The 22,709-nt window shown below is 31.9% G+C and overlaps 2 protein-coding genes across 2 annotated transcripts; both read right to left on the minus strand.

The window, feature by feature from the left end:
- Window positions 1–335: 335 nt before the first annotated feature.
- LOC149739576 (uncharacterized) lies at window positions 336–19,408 on the minus strand. The gene is made up of 32 exons (XM_089873103.1): window positions 19,281–19,408; window positions 17,564–17,720; window positions 16,848–16,965; window positions 16,360–16,520; window positions 15,646–15,757; window positions 15,065–15,192; window positions 14,686–14,782; window positions 13,977–14,135; window positions 13,363–13,463; window positions 12,700–12,895; window positions 12,000–12,206; window positions 11,493–11,711; window positions 11,063–11,234; window positions 10,417–10,577; window positions 9,662–9,791; window positions 9,076–9,194; window positions 8,486–8,618; window positions 8,046–8,203; window positions 7,258–7,483; window positions 6,991–7,063; window positions 6,370–6,475; window positions 5,759–6,047; window positions 5,031–5,241; window positions 4,295–4,373; window positions 3,714–3,876; window positions 3,392–3,538; window positions 2,842–3,002; window positions 2,288–2,378; window positions 1,826–1,955; window positions 1,093–1,213; window positions 968–1,036; window positions 336–522 (listed from the first exon to the last, which is right to left on the minus strand). The coding sequence occupies exons 1-32, from the start codon at window positions 19,315–19,317 to the stop codon at window positions 367–369; spliced, it is 4,587 nt and encodes a 1,528-aa protein (XP_089729229.1). The 5' UTR covers window positions 19,318–19,408; the 3' UTR covers window positions 336–366.
- Window positions 19,362–21,934, minus strand: LOC149739577 (putative ATP-dependent RNA helicase ddx6). The gene has a single exon (XM_089873111.1). The coding sequence runs from the start codon at window positions 21,781–21,783 to the stop codon at window positions 20,398–20,400; it is 1,386 nt and encodes a 461-aa protein (XP_089729237.1). The 5' UTR covers window positions 21,784–21,934; the 3' UTR covers window positions 19,362–20,397.
- Between the last annotated feature and the right edge of the window lie 775 nt (window positions 21,935–22,709).

The following is a 22,709-nucleotide window of genomic DNA, read 5'->3' on the forward strand; positions in this document are numbered from 1 at the left end:
ATGTCCCAATTTACCCCGCCTGTTAGCAAATCATTAAGAAACAGCACCTGGTCTGCGAATCGATAAAGAACGTTATATATGATCAGCCCCACACCCCCACCTTTGACGGGCGAGAACTCCGTTCCTATTACGCAAAACTACGTTACACCACCGAGAACTTGTCATGGCCCCATTACATTTCGACGCTAGGTAACACACCCCCTCTTTTTATCGACTAAATGCGCCATAACGAACATTTTAAAATCATAAAACGGTTGAAAATAAGCTAAGTGAAAACAATTCAGCGTGGTATGTAGTCAGTTTATTTAATCTGAATGTTTAAACATCAAGAGTCATTAATTTTATTGAGTTTTTATTCGCCAGCACTTAAACGTATCCAGTGTATTTAAAATATTTGATATAATCGCTGTGAAGATTCCGGAAAACTTCTCTAACCCCGACAGGCAGTGTAGCTTTGAGCATTCCAACGCTGTGTTCGTCAATTAAAGACAGGAAGTTGTACATTGATGCTTGAAGAATATTCTAGAACAAAAGTCAAATATAAAGTATATATGACAATGGTGGCTTGATGTTGATACCATTGTGAGCATATCTGTTTGTTGAGTAAGACTCTTAATGGCTTTTGCTTCAACTCAATGGTCACTAATGGGCTGTCCAAACTGTCAGCCCCAAAAAACAATCACCCACGTATGGAAATAAATGTTGAAACCTTTAAATTTGCATTACAGCATGTGGCTAGGGTGACATTTTCAAATGTACATTACAAAATCTCTACAGCCAAAAACTAAACTGACTCGCCTTCTGTACACTGTACACACAATTACTATAATTTTCTGTTTTTTTTAACTATACCATAATAGCTGTCACTATGCCAGTAATTTCCTTCATTTTGTCGCAATTAATTAAATACGTTTGTGATCACCAAAATCAAGGAGATAAGTCGTGTTATGTTACAAAATTATTTTACCTTGACTGCTTGTGTTATAGTGTCTTTGGTTAAGCCATGCAGATAGCTTGCTATGAGATACGGAACGCACTGTAAAGTAAACGTCACATTAAACTGTTCGGAGAATATAAAAATACAAAACCAACCCTTTTGAAATATGAAGCATGATTGGCGGTGATTAAATGAGATATCCGATTCACATACTCCGCACAAACCAATGCAAAGTCAACTTGTCCTTCAGTTGGGATATCTTTGCTCCCATGTTGCCTAAATATAAAAACATATATTAGGGTGGGGAAGATGGGATAACTTTTCATTCTATTTTCTTGTCCCATTTGGTAGTAAACAAAGAACATTCAAAGAATTATTAAACCGTATCATCACGACTCCCATAGACTGTTGTTAATTGTTTAAAACACATCAGGATATTTGGATTTCCCTGTACCCAACCCTACTATATAATACTTTAATGCGCAACATTATTTTAGCATGTATTTTTATTTACCCATAATGTTTATATATATATTAATTTTGATTCATTCCATATTTTCTGTTTTATTTAGAGTTATCCTGTACGAAAGTATAAACAAAATGTTATAATGTAGAAGGTTGTTAGCACATAACATTCAAATATTCTGATCGTGTTTTAAACAATAAATAAAAGTCTATGGAAGTTTTGAAAATACGGTTTTAGAATTCTTTAAATTTTCTTTGTTTACTATCAAATGGGAGAAGAAAATAGAACGAAAAAGTTTCATTTCTCATTTTCCCCCACCCTACTATATTACACACTTACATTCATATAAATGAATTAATAGTGAGTATTATATATCCACACTTATCTCCTACAGCATTATCATGTATTGAACATAAACTTACCTTCCAGAATCCAGAGCAGATTGAATTAGATGTTGAATTGTAGTTAATATTAAAGGTACAAGACCACTGATGGCAGCTTTGTGATTCATTAGTATTGAACTTACAACGTATTGAACTCCATACACAACATCTATGCAATGCAAAAATATAAAGAGTATTTTTTATACTAATAATACCTTCATTTGTCTATTTGATTACAGTAGCGAAGATTTAGAAATATTTTAAACAAAAAAGGATATAGCGACAAATGAAAACACAAGATATATCTAGTATTTAAAATAAACGTATTCAAGTCAGGCACAATTAGATAAACAAAATAACTTAAAAAGCACCTGTTACAAACTAGCAGCACCTTTATCTCACTATTTTAAGATTTTCAGTTTATGAAAAGTATACTACAGTACAGTGTATGGAAAAACAATTTAAAAATATTGCATAAAATTTCAAGCATATTTTACCCACCAGTTCTAACATCTTGTTTTGAAATTTTCATTAAATTGATTCTCGATAATGTTGAAAACAGGATAGAGAGTTGTCTTTGGTTTATAACTTTCTGTAAAGTAACAGTTTTAATTTTATTTTAATAAGTAACATTGTGGTTAATTTTCTTCACTTTGTTGTTTTAATTTATTTCATATGCTAACGTATCGTAGAAATAAATAAATATGTTATACTTTATATTTTAATTCGACACTAGTCTAAGCCATGTAATACGACTTCCCACAAAGGTACAACCATATAGCTCACAGGGTGTATGAATTAGAACACCCGTAATGTTTTAATGACTGTCATTGTCCCGTCACACGAGGATAAACATGTTACCAACCCAGTGGTCACTAATGGGTTGTCCAAATTATCAGCCATACATGAAAAAATAAACAAAAAAAATAATCACTTACAAAAAGCTGGCATGAGGTGTATGAAACAGAACACTCTTAATAGCACCTGTCGTTTTCCGGCCGCGCGAGGATAAAGCAAGTTAGATTTATACCACTTATTCATAAGTCCCAACTTACATGACCAAGGGCTGTAATCCTTGCAAAAGTAACAATTACCAATGGTAGTAATTCGATGTTAGATGTTGAAATATGTTCAACTAAATCAACGCAAGCATCAAAACCATCTCGTAAAAATTTCATCTGACAAGAATCTGATGTGAGGCTTGTGGCAGAATTAGCTGGGACAGAAAAGAAAATTAAGTAAGAAAATTTATTTAAAAATTTTAATTTTTTTTCTTGAAAGCGTAAATTCAACATGAAATTAGCAATTTCGTGACATAGCGTGACATGTAACAGAATGCAATTGACTTGATTAAATATAAATATTTCATTTTTTCCTGTTGATTGTATTACAATAAGCATCTAATTTTGATTAAATTGCAAAAAAAATGTGTTTGTTTTAAAATATATCATGTTGTCACAAAAATTTAGAGGAAAGATATGCAAAAACAGTTCTCAAAATTTGGTAATTTGTGATTAATCCCATGGAAAGACTTGCTACACTTTAATTGCAATATCATGACTTTAATAAAATGGCACTGTAAGTTTCAAAATATAAAAATATTACCATCTGTGCCTTTAGTGGAATGCAGGTTTCCAATTTCACTTTTTTTAGTTTCAAAATAAGCAGTAATAAACTGTAGGAACCTCAGCAGTGGTCCAACTTCATCTAAGTTGCCTTGTCTTATCTTTTCAACTTTTTCAACCAAAAACTCTGAAAAACAGGTAGTTGTTTAATGACAAATAATTACCACTGTAAAATATTTTCATGAGCGAGAAACAAAATTTCAAATTAATAAATTTTTTTACTATTTTTAAACATTTCTGTAATAAAACTGAAAGTTTGAAATATATCATCGACTTTTAAGTAATTTACGATCAAAACTAACCTTGATAAGTAGAAACATCAGGTAGGTTGAAAGTATGCAAATATATTACACGATCCAATAAAACATTGTTCATTTCATTGTTTGCAACACAAGGTGACGAATAAATTTGAATTAAATTTGATAATTGAGATTTCCACAACGCAGGTTGGTCAACTTCTTTAACCTGTAACAGTTTTTATGAAAGTTTTTTGGAAAATTACAAAACTAAACCCCAGAGGTGTGGTGTGCCATGAACGAAAATACAAAGAAGGAAGATCTATCTTCTCAAGGATAGAGGCACCAACGCCTGTGTCACACAATAGTACATTAAGTAACATTAATAGCTTTTGCACATTAACAAAAAAGAAATTATGTGTTAAAACATATATTATAATACATAAGCTTGTCAAGTTAGAATTCTCAATTTTGCGGCTTTAGATAAACGATAGTCACTGGCTAATCAGACACTCAAATTAATTTCATCAGTCAGTTAAAAATATAGCATTCCAAAAAAATTGACTTTAAAATAAGAACTAGATCTCAAATATAGTAAGCATGGCAATTCGTTTTTAAACAAGTTTATGATAGAAAACACTAAATACCTCATTAATAAACATGGCACCCTGTAGTTCTGAGTATAATGCAAGCAACTTCATTTTTGACATGGCAGTTCTATCATCGCTGCGTTATTTAAGATGGTAGTTAGTGATTGGGCTGTGGAAAACTTACTGCTTAACCGGTTAACCGGTGTATTCCAAGCACAGTTTATTATGAAGTTGCAATTAAATTTGCGAAAGAAAAGCGATAAACAAAAGGCTTTTATTAGAATTACACTTGTATCGGTTAACCGGTTAAAACTGAACGGTTAAACAAAAATTGGGAAATCTACAGCTCTAGACTGCACATTGTTATTTTTGTTATAAATAAACAATTTCGAAAATTAACCAAGTTGTAAATAAATATACACTAGAATACTTATACACACGGTAAAAAACACATGCAATAAACAATTGGAAAACATCATATTTTTAAACTAGTATTTTAAAATGACAGTGACACCTATACACATGACACATACAAATTTAATGTTGTAAAAGTATTATGTAAAATCACTTAGGTTAACAAGGCTGACTCTAAACTATTTTTATTTTATTTTAATTAAATATGTTTTTTATGTGAATATGTTTTTATTTGTAAGCGTGTTTCAACAACTGTTGTTTTGCACTGTATCCTGTCTTTTTGTTTAAAATATTCCTAAATCTTCGCTACCATAAACAAAGAGACAAAAAAAGTTATTTTTATATTATTACTATTCATATAAAACACCACACATGGTACCTTTCTGTTGCAAGACTTTTTACAAACTCTTTCACTTTTCCATCCAATCCACTTTCTTTGATAAACAAACAGCAAGTTTTGAAATAATTTTCAGCAGAAGATTCTTCATTTAACAAATGAACATCAAGAGCAAAACTTGATATAAGACACCCACGTAACAAGTCGGGAAGATTGTTGGTGGATTTTTTAATCAAGGCTTGTTTGGATATTACTGCAGGAATAAGTGTAATATTAGATTTTTTCATTTCAGTAAATATAATAATGCACAAACCTAAAAATACATATTAGAACTGTTTTTAAATTTGATATGGGTGAGAATGTGAGATGGTGAGAAACACCAGTGAAAACATGACAATGATGTCACGATTTTCAGAAAATTTATTGTTAAGTTAATATTTTCTCTTTAATTTCCTATGCTTACTGCAAGTCAACAGCTAATTGTGAAGCAACCAACATAACATACTGTTTTTATGAATAAAGAAGGCAGTGACGCAAGAGAGCACTTCATAAAAGTGAACACAAAAAGTTAATATGCAAAGAATACTGCGATTTATTCCAAAAATAAAGTTTGACCGTTCCCAAAAATCAAGTTTAACCGTTTCTTAGTGTGTGGTAAATTGGCCTGCATTAATAGTTTAAGGTCAACAAATAATGTTGCAGGGAATTTTAAAAATCTATTTGGATTGTAGAAACAGTAGCAGATTAATGAGATGATAAACAAAGTTTACCTGTCATTAAACTTTGCAGTTGAGAAGCAATGTTATCCAGAGGCACGTTGTTTTGTGTTGTAAAAACTGCTTTGGTGGGTTTAGATTTTAACTGAGGTGCATCTGAGTTTAGATAAGGATTCCACCATTTGTATGTAGTAACATGGGTGGGGTTAGGGTTGAGAAACTTATTCACTTCATGGAAAACTTTCTTGTGTTTGAGAATAACTGAGGATGAGCATAGCAGGGTGGGAACCAGGTGTGGTGGGAGGGATTCAGCATTTGGAGGTTCTTGCATGGTTCGGCATAACTATTGAAACGTAAGATTTTTGAGAAAGGTTGTTAGGTTTTTTTGAAAAAGTTGTAACTGAAAAACTGAATCAGTTTTATAAAAAAAATGAATCAGTTTTTATACTTTGTTTTATACTGTCTGTGTTAAATAGTAAATACATAGAACTGTGGAAAGTTACTGAAATTTACATTGGATTTAAAGTTACCACAAATATAAATAGAACTACATCTGTACTGTACACAGTATATTTGTAAATCAACAATTAAAACATATAAAGCTATTTGGTTCTTACATAGTTTTTATTGAAACATTTGTAGTTACACACAACAAATAGACTTACCTTCTGAACCAACGTCTGTAATTTATTCTTCTCATAACAAGTAGATTTGATCAAAGTTGTTACTAATCTATCACCAATCATAGAGCTGTGTGCCTCAGGGGTTTTACTGAAAAAAAAACAAGTATGTAGTTATAAATATTTTGGGCTAACAGAAAAAGGCTAATTTAAATAAAGTATCTATATGACTATGTAAACATTTTAGAGTAATTAATGTGTTAAATCTGGTCTAAAACCTATGTCCATTCACTTTGCTGTACGTAGCACATAGAAACAAGCATACAAGGCAGTCAAGACCTTGAAGTTCACTATGATATTGGCGAATAGAAATGTAGGTCATTACCACTCTACTTGAATCTTTGACTTTTCCGTGCGCTACCGGAAAACGACAGTGGTTAAGAACGAGTGTTCTGTTTCATACACCTCGTGCCAGCTTATCAGTTAACATGTATGTTACTTTGTGAGTGATTATTTTTTGGAGAATATTTTTAATTACTTTGTCACATAACTAATGTAAAAAATAAAAGGCTGGCGCAATTTATGTACAGACAGTTTTTAAGGAAAATAAAATGTTTGCAATATAGATAAGTATGGGTAAAATATTGATATAGCAACCAATACTACCTCATGCTCTTTGTAATGTATATAATAAGTGTTGAAGTGGGGAGAATGGAAAGTTCTTTGCTTGGTAGAGATACTGAAACAAAGTAAGTTACAAACTTTAGTAGTTAATAGAGGTATTTGGTAAGTTAAAAATAAAATTAATCACTTTTTCATTTTTTTGAAAAACTGTAACTGAGTAATGCATTTCTATAAAAATTAATATTACATAAAAAAAAAAAATAAATAAATAAATATCCCAGTTTAATATATTTTCTTTGGAAAACTTACAAACAACAGTATCAAGCATTGTAATGCATTTCTGTTGATATGATTTAATAAGAGCAGCAGCACCAACGGCTTCAGCAGATGAGTGTTTTGTGTTTAACCTCGCAACAACACAAAGTATTAGCAGCATGTACGAGAGTAACAGGTGGTTGGGCGAATGTTGCAACGGTAGCTGATCAAGAATTGCAATTAATTTTCCCATTATTTCCAAGTCGGTTGGGCGTAAAACCTAGAGCATATTTTAAGTTGTAATTGATGCTCTAAACTGTTAATCCAACAGAAATTTGTGTGTTTAAAAATACAATTAAACTAGGAACAATGTGTCAGTATTGAAAGGGAAGAATAGAATTTGTTTTTTTAGGTATTACAGCCACACATGTGACATATTGCACACCACACGTGATGGCAACAAAATGTAACTTGATTTATCCCAGGTGGTCAGAAACGACAGTTGTTATGCCAACGGTGTTCTGTTTCATACACCTTGTGCCAGCTTACGAGTTACCAAGTATGTTACTTTGTAAGTGATGACTTTTATTTTTTTAGGGGGTTGAGAGATTTCTTCGTTTTTTATTTATAGCTGATAATTCGGACAGCCCATCAGTGACCAATTGGTTGGAGCGAATGCAGTTAAGTGTCGTGGCTAAGAATACATATACCCACAACATATGACTGTGGTATAACAACATATAAGTATAATATGAACATGTTGGTTAATTTAACACCAAGTATACATTGTAGAATTATGTTTGGCGTTACATTAAAATCAAACATACAATAAAACAATTTACATTTTTCGATGATTTCTTTCTTGTGGAGGTTTTATCGTTGTGTGTTTTCAATAAATTACTCAGTGAAGTAGAAACAAGATCTTTATCGCAATCTTTTCCATTCAAATATTCTTCTACATAAGTTAATACTTCAACATATTCCTTCAACTGAACAGTGTCTGTAGAAAAAAAGAATAGTGATAATCATTTCAATAAAATTTATTTTCCAATTTATACGTTTAGCAAATTGTTTGTACCATTTTGACAATTTCGAAAATATTTCGGTTTTGCAATATTGAAGAGTTTTTATATGTAATTTTAGTAAACAAAACAAAAAAAATAATGCCAACACTTTCCAAATAACAATTCCTAAGCAAAAGTCCCTAGCCATTAACTCTCTTATTTTATTGGCATGAAGCTATCAGCTATATACTGTTGGTAAGTACCAGTATTTCACTTACTCTGGAAATGTTGTTTCATGTCTTGCACCACACAGCCAACCACCATGACTTGAAGATCCCTGTTCTCATTGATTTGTAGATCGTTGAGTTGTTTTAATTTATCATTATGTATGTCACCAGGAGTTGATGTTACCTGTTGATATTAGCCCATATTTAAACTGCCTATTTGATTTGAAGATAAAGAAAAGATTAAACTCAGCAAAAGCCAAATTCAAACTAGATATGTTTTAATGGCAAACCGTTGTATTAAGTTTTTGCACCAACAAAATGGGAGAATATTACACTTCCTCAAAATTTACATTCACATTTACATACTAAGATAGGACACCTTTAGCACAAATCATGTTTTTAACAATTAACAACGTTCTATGGGAGTCGTGAGGATACAATTTAATAATTCTTTGAATGTTCTTTGTTTACTATCAAATCGGACGAGAAAATAGAATAAAATGTGTCCCATCTTCCCCCACTGTACTATATTACAGACTCTGGTGGAACATTAAAACCAAATAATGTGTAAAATAAACTAACGTATGCTACAGTTATATATTCTACACATATCATGCTATTCTAAGACGTAAATAATTTACCTGCGGAAATGAGTTGAACAAGATTTCTCCAATTTTCTTTATAACATCAGCATTAGAATGCTTGATAATAACATGCATGTGTGTTTTTAACAGTTGAAGTGTGGACAGTTGTAAATCAACTGAAAAAAAATGACGCTTGTTTTTAAGAGAATTAGGTCTATGTAGATTTATAAGTCAATAAAATAGTGGTATGTTGCTAGTTTGTAAAATAAAGGGGAACTGAAGTCAGATTTTATAATTGGTGTACAGTAATTGATTTGAATATACGATTTCAATTCTTGTGTTCAATATATTCGAAAGAATTTCTTTTGGCGATACCTCGAAAAAGACTTTTTATTGAAAATTATTTTATAAATGCAGTAGTAGATATGTAAGGACGTGGTCCTATGGCACAGTTAGTCCATTACCCCTAGTCCAGATAATTTGCAAAACATGTTGAAAACTAAACACAAACGAAATACTTCCCAAGATCCAAGTTAACATTTGTATTAAATTTGTATATATCATTTCAAACATTTTTGGCACAGGATTTGTTTTTGTATCCAATGGTAAAACTGGTGGTAAAAACTAGCAATAGAAAAAATACCTTTGTTTCGTATAACACATATACTGTCTTGATCACACTGAGGTAACTGATATGTTTTTAAATCTTTCACCACTTGCAGCAAAATTGAAGTGGATTCATTCATACTAGTCATGTGTTCAGGCAACTCAGACTGCAAGAAAGCAAAAACATTGAACTTTTTCTTTGTATTTTATTTTCTAATTAAAGCTAGTCAGTCTTTTACGAATTAATGTAACTTGCTTTACCTTGCATAGCTGGTTTTTTTTTATTTTAAGTGTCTTGCCCAAAGACGCATACGCCCAATATAATAACAGCGACGAGCTTTGAACCCATTACCTCTGGGTTAGAGGCATGTGCACTAATCCCTTTGCCATGGCATCGGACACATAATTTTAGTTGTTGCCAATTTAAACATTTGCAATATCCTTGTTTTAAATTTAATTTATTATCAAAAGTATCACCTGTCCTAGTAACACCTAGTACCTAACACCTATGTTTCTTAAACTATGTGACGGAACAGATAAAATTTGTGTTAAAGTTTTACTAATTTACGATAATTCATTAAAAAAATGTGTCAAACAAAATTGTGAAACAAGTATTTTATTTGGTGTGTCGCAAACAGAGTTTAAAAACCTCAGAGTCCATAACTAAGCTAGCAAGTTGAAGTTAATCATATGATAACAAACTTATTAAGTGCAGATTTTTCCTAGATTTTAACAACAACAAATTACACCCAGTTTGGTCTAGTTTAAAAGTTACTGATCATACATTGATACCTCTACCGATGTGTGCTCAATACACCATGCAAGTCTTGTTATTTGGTAGCATGTCCATTCCATCCATAAATAATGAGTCTCGTACCATTCATCGGGACAAGACTGAAGGTTTAATTTCACCACATTCCAATACTCGGCAGGGTTCTTTAGTTGCAATAATGCTTAAAAAAATAAGGTATTTTTAAAGCAACATGATTTTTTGCATAACCTAAATATATGACCTGTGATAAAAAGTTTAGCAGCGAATCATTTTGAGAGAAATTTGTTAATGATTGGAATAGCTTTTCCCATTTATCATTTAATATGAAGCGGCTTATGCTCAAGACACTGCTAACTTTCTTAACACATTTCAACAATGATTTTGACCATGGCGGGCTGGCGGGCTGGCGGGCTGGCGGGCTGGCGGCATACTCGTCGCGTTTTGTGTAGGCGAATATTTGATTAAAAATAGCAATCAGGATGCTGAAGTGCTTACATTTTATATTTTCTATTCTTCATCTGTACGGGCAGTTTGCAAATTAACTGTATTTTTACAACTTCCACGCAATGTTACAAGTATACCCCTATAATGACATTTAAAAAAATTCCAGAAACAAAGGGTTAATATTAATAATATGATAAACTTAAATATTAATACAAACCACACCTGATAATGAGTAGTGCATGAGCATAGTGTAGCATTGTTCATATAATGAACACAACTTAACTATGACATGAACCAGAAGTCTAGATTGAGTATGTGAGAAAAGTCTCAACAATTTTTCAATCAATTCTTGTTGAATTTTGAACATTTCCGCAATTTTCTTGTTCAGAGATGTCTGAAAATATTATTTTGTGAAAATGAATCGTTTTTTTCAATATAAAAGAATTCTAATTTTTTAAAATTGAAGTGAAATAGATGGATTTTTTACAATACATTTCCCAAATCTTATAAATGAACATACAGGATCAGGTAAACTAGGCATAAGAGACTTTTTAACAAATTGACTCGTAAAAAAGTTTATACCACAATTGTTTCATCTGCTATAAGCTACTCTGGATGACAGACTTTTATTTTTTGTTTTTAAACAACCAACCTGTACATTGATGTTTACAAAGTTTATGTTCTTTAAGGTATCACTGAGCATGCTTGCAAAACAATTTATTGAAAGTAGAGATTGATCGTTATCATAATATTTATCAGTATTGCCGTTTGTGGATTTGATAATCTTGCTTTTAACACCAGCATCATCATTTGTATGCTTCTTCTTCTTCTTACCACTGCCATGTACAACAATGGAAGACTTATCTGCACCCTGGTTATAAATGTTAGAGATTAGTCATATATATACATAATACATGCATATATAATAGGGTGGGGGAAGATGGAACATCTTTTCAGTCCGCTTTCTCGTCCCATTTGGTAGTAAACAAAGAAAGTTCAATGAATTATAAAACTGTATCTTTATGGCTCACATAGACTGCTGTTAATCATTTAAAACACGAACAGGATATTTAGATATTAATAATATGTGCTAAAGGTATCCCATCCCCCCTACTATATACTAGTGTTATTTTTTACATTTATCATTAAAATGACATACTTCAACAATGTTGTTATACACCAACACCATCCTTGTTTCAATGAATTCCCACATAACCACTACGTTCAAATCCGAACTTTTCCCAACACATTCCGTTGCAAACGATGATGAAAAATATTTTGTCATGTTTAACAAATTATTTGCATTACAACAATCACTGCTAGCTTCATCAATCACCGATGCAAATATTTCCAATAATTCCAGTGGCTGAAATGTGAATTTCAATAAAATAAAAATACCTAATTACTAAAACTGAAATTTCCCCTTATACGTTTAGTAAAAGTTTGCACAGCAGATTAGGAAAAATTATTATGAATAGTGATTTGAAAAATGGGTGTTTTTTATTTTATTTTGTTTTAATTTAAACCTAAACCAACTTACACCTTGTATTTTTAATAATTTTTATGTATTTTGAAATGATTAAAACAGACCGGCGCCGTGGCAAAGTGGTTAGCGCGCCTGCCTTTAACCCAGAGGTAATGGGTTCAACTTCGTTCTTCACTGCTACGATGTCGTAAAGTTAAACGAGGTGTATGAAACAAAACACTGTGTCATTTTACAGCGATGCAAGGAGAAGGTAAGTTACATTCATTCAAATACTAAAATATGTTTAATTAATAAAATCTTAATGTTTTTTATTGTTATGAATAGATAAAACATGCAATAGTTTTTCCACATTTCAGAACAAAATAAAAATTACCTTTCGAATTTCAACATAAACTGTTGTAATTGTTTGAAAAACTTGGCAGACCCACGACGCAGAAGAAGACACATCTTGATCTTTCAACACAATGCAACGAAACAATTTCAACAAAATTTCTTTCACTCGTGGCAACACTGCTGCTTGGTTTATTTTCAAAAGAGTGACAATGCAAGAACACCAATGTTCACTGAAACTGAATATTAAAATATAAATTTCAATAATTTCTCAAGAGCAGTATTAAAGAAATCTAAAGCTAAAAGAAAACAGTAAATTGCAGCTTTTTCTTTTAATCTGTATTAATTAATGTTATTCTTTTATTGGAAAAAAACACATTTTAGCTGACTGAAACCAACGTATGATCAATAACTGAACACAGTAAATTGTTTAAATAAATTTTATCTTCTCTTTTATTATAATAGCAAAAAATACTCTTACGAAACACTGGAACAACAACAAAGAAGGGGGTAAGAGAAAAATAAAAGTCATTTACACTAATATTACACAAAATTATTTATAAAAAATATATAAAATAACCATAATTTATTAAAGAAAAATGCCCCTGGCAGTCTACACCAAGTGTATGGAATTATTTATTTCCTTTAATAAAGAAAACCTACTTTACTCGTATACAGCATTGAAATTCGTGACAACATAACTTACTTAACGTTGCTCGCAACCAAATCATCCAACATTCTTCCATAAAACTGATGTTGAACCTCGTTGTCTTCAAATGAAAGATGTAATCCATTTGTGTGGTTAATCTGATCAAAATATTAAAATGTTCATTGGGAATTTTAATTCAAAAACGTTAATAATGTTTCGTAATGCTCGATCAAAGTAGGATTGCTACATTGATTACAATTTGTAACCCACACCAAACTGTACAGGGTTAATCGTACGAGGTGAAAAAAATTCGCTACAGAAGGCATTAGGTTTTTTGATTATATAGTACATAAGAGTAAAAATTACTGTTCACAACAGCCTTCTGAATGCATTACACTTTTGCTTGTGATTATTTAATTACAGAAATGTGCAATTGTGAAATATTGCTTTATTGCTGCCCAACATTTTGGTCATCATCACAACATAAGTGTAAGTCAAGATACATAAACATAAAATATATATATATACAATTTTTGACAGGCGAGAAAGAACAAATTATTTTACTAAAATTAATTAATAGAAAGCTTTAACAAAAAATGGTAGCATATTAAAAAAATGGAAGAGAACCAACATATCCAGTGTAAAAAAGTTCACAAGCAAAAAAAACAAACCTTTAACAAGACTGAGAGTGTTTGCATCTGTTCGAATGTTGTGAGGTCCTCACATACCATTGACTTAAATTCAGTGAAAAACTGAAACTTAACAGATGAACTAGATTTCAAGTTTGCTTCCAAGTACAAGTTGTATATATGTAGCAACCATTTGGGATTCTGTAATAATGCATTCATCAATAACATACAATATTCTTTGTATAAATTAGCTAAACTTGCCATGCTTTTAAAAAAACATTTAATAAACCAACATTAACTTACAGGTGACATGTTGCTCAATATCCTACGATCTCTGTTATATTAGCATTAAATTACAAGTAATGTAACAATGACAACTTAGGTTAGGATTATATATTGTATATACATATTATAGGTTGGAATTACGCAATCCGAAAGTTACGACAATGAAATGCACAATTCCACTTGTGAGTTGTTTGTGATGTATCCAATTTTTGGGGAAAATCCAGAAACTTTTTTTGAAATAATAAAAACACATTTTATAACACTTTTCTGTTAAACTGTAAACCACATTTCTGTAGGATTTTGATTGAACTGAACAGGAAAGTATTTTCGTACGCCTTTATCCTTGACGACGTCATTAGCTCATGTCAAGCTCAAGCTTACTTTAAATCACTGGAAGGACCGAGCTTTTACGAATTCGGCACATCCCTAAAGTAATACCTATTAAATATTTTAGGTATGTTTTTACCTTACACTGCACCAATGCTTGAAGCATTATATTATAGCAAGGCTTGTTTCCAGCATTCTCATTCTTTTTCCCTTTTTTCTGCATGCTGGTCATCTTTCTGTATTAGATATTTAAAATTTAAGGAAAATTTTATAAAAACGATTCAAATCTTTATTTTATTGCACATACCACATAAAAAAAATCCAAGGTTTACAATATTAGGTTTAAAAAAATATTGAGTGCACCAGTTCTAAACCTGGGTATTCTATATGATCTTGTGTTGACATTCACAAGTTTGCTGAAGGAAACTCAGCCAGTTCCATATAAGGATGAACAGCAAGAAATTGAACAAATAAGTTAACATGTATACCAAAAAAAATAAAATAAAATCATGTATTACCTTGAGCCAAGGAAAGACTTTATGATATCATCTATGAGAAGGATTAGTTCCCTTGAATCATCATCATTTATTGTGTCACGTACTTTCAACAAACGAAGCAAAGTAGTTTTCATGAAATACATCATCCCCTGCAATATATATAGATGGAAAAATTATGTAAAAATCATTTTTGCCGTTATTTGCGGTTTGTTATTGAGGTTTTTTTACCTAATAAACAAAAACCTGCACAACATCTTAGGTGGGAAATTAGTATAATGATAAAAACTTTTATTTGTCTCGTTGATTACAAAAGAAAAAATTAGGTAATGCAAAATAAAGAAAAAAAGAGAATTTTTATTTTAATGTTTGGGTGTTCAGAGTCAGACACACAATAGATTGGTTTATTTGTATGTATCTTCTTCATCACATACAATCTCCGCGAAGCATGTAATAAAAGTTTGGGTTTCAAATATAATTCAACCTCTTAGGAACATAAGGTTACTCAGATAACCGAAACAATAAACAAACAGTAGTTATTACTATCATTGTTTCACTAGCATTTAAATAATAGAAAACATATTTATTAAAACAATATTTATTACCTTTTCAACAACAGTTGCCTTTGACAAGTGATTTAATAATTGCTTGAGGACATCTTGCAATAACAAACCAACTTTCTTTCTTACATCAGAATGTTCTTTATTATCATGTAATCTATAATTCAAAGGCACAAAGTGGATAGCAGTATACATGGAACAAGAGAGCACAGCTCTAATGAGCAGACACAAACTAAAATTAACACAATTTTAGTTAAAATGAACCTGTTTCTGCTATGGTCCATAAAATTCTATTAAAAACAAACTAAAACTATTAGTGAGGTGTAATAACCTTTTAGACTAAGCTGGAAACACGTGATGAGATAATATATGTTTAATGTTTGAATTGCAATATTCTGTACAATCTATGAGAGAGAAAGATAAAAAAAATAATTTAATAAGTTGAATATTTCTAGCACAGCCTGGTCCTGATTGCAATTACGGAAACAAATCTCTTTTTCTTTCTGGAACAATGAACAAAACTATTTGTGCCCACATTAAGGTCACAATATGTGAAAAAAATGTTGTGAGAAACAATATGCCGAATAATTAAACACTTTCGTTTTAAAAAATTTGTATCAATTCGAATATTGTAAAGTAATTTCAAATGATAGTCCTACATTACCCAGCACTAAACTAAAAACAACTTTGCTCCCCTCAGTAACTTACACAAGGGGACAATACAAACTAGAATTATTTATAATTAAACTTTCATAATACCTGTTATGAATTGAAACAAGTGCAGAAATATAGTCGAAGAATAATTCCAATTTTGAAGTTTCCATGCTGAATAACTTCAAACGCAACAAACACATTCCCACAGTAAGCAAGTCAAATAAAATTTCAATATTATCTTGCTGTTCAAGTGCTCGCACAAACGTCTATAAACATGATAAAAATGTTTTGTATATAGAATGATTTTATACTAAGATTACTGAATAAGTTTTTACGGGCCCTTTAATTTATAATACGTTAAATCTAAATCAAAACACACTAAAAGAACTGTAATAATATTTAACTTGTTTAAACATGAACTATTTATATCAATAATTTGATTTCTATTATTAGGCCTACCAACCAAAATAATAGAAGTGATAAGTACTAAATGGAAACAGGTCATTAGACAAAAGCCAGCTCTAATAAATATGTTATAAATTACAGTTTTAATAAAAAAATTACATCACTATCTCATAAAAATATTATTTTACCTTAGTGAATGATGGTCCAATAACAAGGTTAGACGAACCATCTTTAATGCAGGCATCCAATTGTTTGCTTGATAAAACTTCCGCCAGTGTTGACCACAAACATCTGGCATCACTGCCACTGTAAGTAAAGTTCAATTAAAAACATGGAACACAGGCTAAAATAAAGTATGTGCAGTACCAGCTTACTATACTTGCTATTTTATTAAAACTATAAAGTATGTATAATATATACAATTATTAATACAAAATGACAAATTACTCCAACGTTGTGTTAAAACAACATAACCAGAATTTGGGAAAAACACTGGGCCAAAGTTTCATAAAAGCTAATTAAAGCACAACAGTAGCGCAAAAGTTTGAAAATCCCTAGATGGATTTTCGTGGTGATTTTCATAAAATATTTAAGTGGATTACTGAAATTTGGTAAGAGGGCATCAATGTACAAACATGGACAGTGTTTGTGCATAAAGCTAACTGTGTCATTCTTGATCCCTATTTCTTTAACAATCCTGCCATCATTATTACACTAATTATGGTTCTTATAGTGGATTTTTGCATAAATTTTCACGAGCAGGACAGAAACTATTTTAGTAAAAAAAAACTTTAAAAAAACTCTTTAATTTGTAAATCTACGGATTCTAACAAAACTAAAGATACAATACAGAAAAAAAAGATATGTATACTGCAATGTATATGGCAACTCCATATTTCTTTACCTGTTACATTTAAGTTGAGTTATACTTGATGTCAGCCAGCCAAGTAAAGATTGTTCTTTGTGAGGTAAATTCACAAAACTGGAAACCCATATATATTTTGCTAGCTTTACTTTCTTCTTGACATCAACTTTGTTTGAATTAAGCAGGAAAAATGAACCTGAGAAGGGAATCAAATTTGAAAACATTATCCATGAATGAAAATGTTTATTTAGATGCAAAAGTAATAACATGTTTTTGATTTAATAAACACAAATGAATTTTTATTCCGGAAAGACATTGAATATTTGATAAAATGATTGTCACATTTTTGCTATTTGGTATGGCAGATGTAGGAGTAGTTACTTGAACACTATGTAAAGTAGATTCTTTGGTGCATTATCATGAATTATACAGGATAGTCAATTTTGTATCAAGCATTTTAATACCTAGAAAAATTAGTGTGTTTAAAAATTTCTGTATTTTGATTTTAATAACTGAAACTAAAGAAAAATGTTAATCTATAAACAAAAATTAATCGCAGGACAGGACCCCACCTAAACAAACAGATGGCTAAAAGCAGCCGATTTTGTTGATAGGGAGTATAAATTACTCGCTAATAATTTATTTTTGACAAACCATCATCTTGTATTTTTTGAAAAACAAGTTTTAAATAATAAATGACATTGAAGGTTTCTGTCAATACTTGGTCATAACGAGATCAGACTTGTCAAACAACTATTTTTAGGTCTCAGATAATTTGAGTCAGACTTGAACAGAACAACAAAGCAATAAAAGAGAGCAAATGTCAAACAGAAATTGTATTGACCAAGGCAAATCATTATAATTGTATAGGAATAAAATTTGAATAAAACTAAAAGACCCCAACTGTTATATGTATTTAACTTTGTTAAGTGTGAAGACAGAATATGAATAACCTACTTTTTGTAATTATAAACAGTTGGAATAGTTTCTTTTATGAACAAATTAGCAGAAAAGAGACCAATATATTAAAACAATTTATCGGAATAAGTTTGTATTTGTTTAATAGTGTTGACTTTATTAATTAAAAAAATAGATCATAGACATCGTACTAAAGATCAACCTATATATCGTTTCATTGATATTATCGAGTGATATTTACAATTTACCGAATGATAATTGCTAAAGGTAAAAATTCGCCAATAAAACACAGATATATTACTTATATACTATTTAGTATTTGTGCAAAGTAACACATGTCCCATTTATCCTTCACGTGCGTTCTAAATTAGCATTTATGTGCGTCGTAGTTTATGCCCACGCGAGTCATAATTTAATATACATGTGCATCAAAGTTTAGCCGTTACATGCGTCAGTATCTCTCTTGCAAATTGTTATCCTACATAACATCGCAGTGTAAATACTTTGGGTTTGATTGTTGAACCTTTTATCAAAACTGAACAAAATTCATTTTAATGAATCTTATAAACAACAGCTTATATTCATATACAATTTAAATTCCAGAGTATAGGCTATACACTTCTATAATTTTCTGATGTAAGTGAGACAATTTTAACAAAAATGAATCTGTTGAAAGCTATACATATATATGTATAATATATATATAACAAATTTTGTTCAGTTTTAAAATTGATTTTGTGCAAAACAACCATTCTACTACCATAAAAGACTGATATTCTTAGCAACCACACAATGAAAGAAAATGTAATGTAGACAAATGTAAATTAAAACCACATACTTGGCGTAATGCTGATAGCTTGAGTTCCAGATGCCATGATCTATTTGAAACCTACCTAATATTTGACAACAACACCAACAATCTTATCTAAAAATTTAATTGTTCAAATGAATTTTATGAATTATCGCCAAATTTATGTTGCAAACTTAACCAGCATTTTTGGATCAGTGCACGTTCTTTTGTGTACAAGTGAAACAAAATTAAAAGCACTGTTCTACCATCAGTGCTGCCCATGGTACACATTCACCAAACAGGCCGATTAAGTTTGCGATTTACACAACACAGTAAAACATAGATAAACACAGTTACAAGTTGGAACAGAATTTTAAACCATGATTAATAGGAATAATGTAGGAGTTAAGAGTGAATTGTTTAAGTTTAGTATGAATAGATAAACCACAGGTACTATGTTGACATTTTTCCATTGCCATAAAGAAACTATGTGACCATGCGTAAATATGCGTACTATGAAGTGTTAAAAAAAGAAAAAAGACAGCAGTTTGCTGTTGCTGCAAGAACACATTAACTTCTCTATATTTAAGCATAGATATTAGATACCATAAATGGTAATGCTTTAAAGAGTTTTCATGTGACTTGGGTCTTAAAACAATAGCTAAAGTATATACAATGCAACAAACTACTGCAAATGTTACATTGTAGGTAGAAATAGAATGGGAAATACCCAATATAACCCCCCAAAAATAAACAAAATAAAAAAAAACATTTCAAATTCAGCTTTTACTGTTTCTGGGAGACAATAGCTTTAAAAAAGATTTAGCATTTGCCAGAAATAATATAATATGGCGCTTAATAGTAGACAAGTAGAACATTTATTTCGCGCCAAGTTGACACAGACAATAAGCAACATACCCAGACTATTACGCTACTACAATGATAAATTTATAAACCATGCCGAGCAACTCATTTCAGTGGCACGCAAAAATAATTTGAAATGACGAAACATGGTGGTAGTTGCGCCAAGCTTGAAGCTTCCTCCCCCATGCTTTAGTAGTTTAAGGAAAATTGATGATCTTATCATAACAGTTTCATCAATAGAAACGTCTCTTGAGTTATCGTATGAATTGTACATCGTAACATATTTCTCAAGACTTGTCAATTACTTTCCACTTTCATCATTCTCTTCCTTGGAAAATTCGGCAACGTAAAGTGATTTGTCGATCACAGGTGGGATTGGCTTGATATCTGTCTTCAGTTCTTCCTCAATTCTCGCTAAGCTGAAGCGGTCATCGTATGTGATGAGGTTTATGGCCAAACCAAGATGGCCGTATCTTCCCGAGCGTCCGATACGATGCAGGTAAGTCTCGGGCATTTTTGGGAAGTCAAAGTTGATGACGACGTTCACTGCTTGTATGTCGATGCCACGAGTGAACAAGTCGCTGCATACGAGGTTTCGGCACATGCCCTGCCGAAAATCATGGAAGACACGGTTTCTGTACTCTTGTTTCATTCGTGCATGAATGTAGAAGCAGGAGTAACCGAGCTCTGTTATCTTTTTCGCAAGAAGCTCGACTCTATGTGTTGAGTTGCAGAAAATAATTGATTGGTTGATCTGCAGCTTTGAGAACAGTGTGTTGAGACAATGCACTTTCTTCTTTTCCTCAACATAGGCGTAAAACTGGGACACCCCTTTCAGTGTGAGTTCTTCCATGAGGTTTATCTCGTAGGGTTTCTTCATGTGCTTCAGCATAAAATCTTTGACGGTAATGGGGAAGGTAGCAGAGAAAAGAAGAATTTGTCGGCTTACAGGGAGTTGTGTGACAATGTTATCCATCATTTGTTTAAAATCTTGGGACAGAAGTTTGTCTGCTTCATCCAGTACAATCATGTTGCAATGATCTACTTTGGCAATGCGTTTGTTAATCAAATCTAATATACGGCCTGGTGTTGCGACTATAATATGAACGCTGTTTTCTAATCTCATGATGTCATCACGAAGATTCGTTCCACCAGTTGTCACCATAACATTCAGGGCTCCCATGTGCCTGCTTAATTCAATGGCAATTTGAGATGTTTGCAAGGCAAGTTCTCGTGTAGGAACAAGAACCAATGCTTGAATGTGATCTTTATTTAAATCACAGCGACCCAGCATGGGAATAAGGTACGCGCCAGATTTTCCGGTTCCATTTTTTGCTCTTGCCAACACATCTCTTCCAGACAGAGCAATTGGAATGCTTTCTTCTTGTATCGGGGAAGGCTTCTCCCAACCTTTTTCAAATATGCCCATCAAGAGTTCACGCTTCAGACAGAAGTCTTCAAATTCTACACCTTTTGTTGAGGTAACATCAGTGGTTTTCTGGCGGTTGTCGACCGGAGGTCTGTTCAGATTTGCTTTCCAATCCTCCCCTTCACCAACTTGTCCGGAGTGCACCGACTTTTCCTTTGACATGGACTTAGAGTTTATAGGGCCACTTCTGGGGCCACCAAGTTTGCCTTGGTTCAAAACTGAGTTATTGTTATGGCTTGAATGTGCTATGTTAGCCATGGGCGATTTTCCAATCACTTGAAACGTATTCAAAACAGTAGGTAAACTAACCAAAGACAAAAGTGTTTTCTTGAATATTTTATCACTATAACAGCTTTATTGGCTTAACATGTATTATATAATCTGGAGAATTTTCACAGTTAGATTTTAAACTTTACATTTTTTTAACTGACACAACACGGGTCCCTTTAATTAGTGCATGTTCACAATATTCACTACATAGTGGACATAGCGAATATTGTGGACATAGTGGACATGCACTAATTAAAGGGATCGACACAACACAGTTGTTAAACATTATGTGCGTGTGCACACATTATACACATTACAGTCACACACACAGACGAAAGCCAGTCTGCAGAGTATGGTAGGTGCACGAGCGATTTTTTTACAAACTTTTTGTTATGCAGGGCATAATTTGTCTCACGCAAACCAATTAATTAAACAATAAAAAAAATACTGATTAAATTAAGTAGGATTTCCTATTGTTGCTTGGAAATGTACGTGGTTTGCACGCCGATTTTCGATGATAGCACGCGCGGATGCACGCGCGAGATTTCGTCAGGAACTTCCATACTCGGCAGACTGGAACAAACGAATGGTGCATTTGCTGCCACGATATTTTCAGTGAAGACTAAGGAACTATTTGAGGACAAAATTTGTACCGGTTACCAGCTAAAGGATTCTCCAACCGTTCTACTGCGTATATGGATGATGAATAACATTTCAGTTTATGCGGAAACCTAATATTTTTCATACCCCAAAAGTAAATACCCTTTTGAAAACAACACCCCCACAGTTATTTATGATAAACAGATAAAATATACTGATTGCTAACTACTCCTAAATCGCTGCATCTTAAACCCTAAATAGTTATTCTTTATACCACGACAAAAGTAATTACGAGAACAACGATGTGCGTTCAA

Source organism: Ciona robusta, chromosome 2, assembly GCF_009617815.1.
Source record: "Ciona robusta chromosome 2, ASM961781v2".
In the NCBI taxonomy this organism is placed as follows: Eukaryota; Metazoa; Chordata; class Ascidiacea; order Phlebobranchia; family Cionidae; genus Ciona; species Ciona robusta.

Excerpts from the sequence above, each read along its gene's own strand:
- LOC149739576 (XM_089873103.1), bottom strand. The coding sequence starts at position 19,317 with ATGGCATCTGGAACTCAAGCTATCAGCATTACGCCAA. Across the intron at positions 11,712-11,999 it reads TGTATAACAACATTGTTGAA|GGTGCAGATAAGTCTTCCAT; the intron begins GTATGTCATTTT and ends ATTTATAACCAG. Across the intron at positions 2,379-2,841 it reads GGATTACAGCCCTTGGTCAT|AAAGTTATAAACCAAAGACA; the intron begins GTAAGTTGGGAC and ends GTTACTTTACAG.
- LOC149739577 (XM_089873111.1), bottom strand. The coding sequence starts at position 21,783 with ATGGCTAACATAGCACATTCAAGCCATAACAATAACTCAGTTTTGAAC.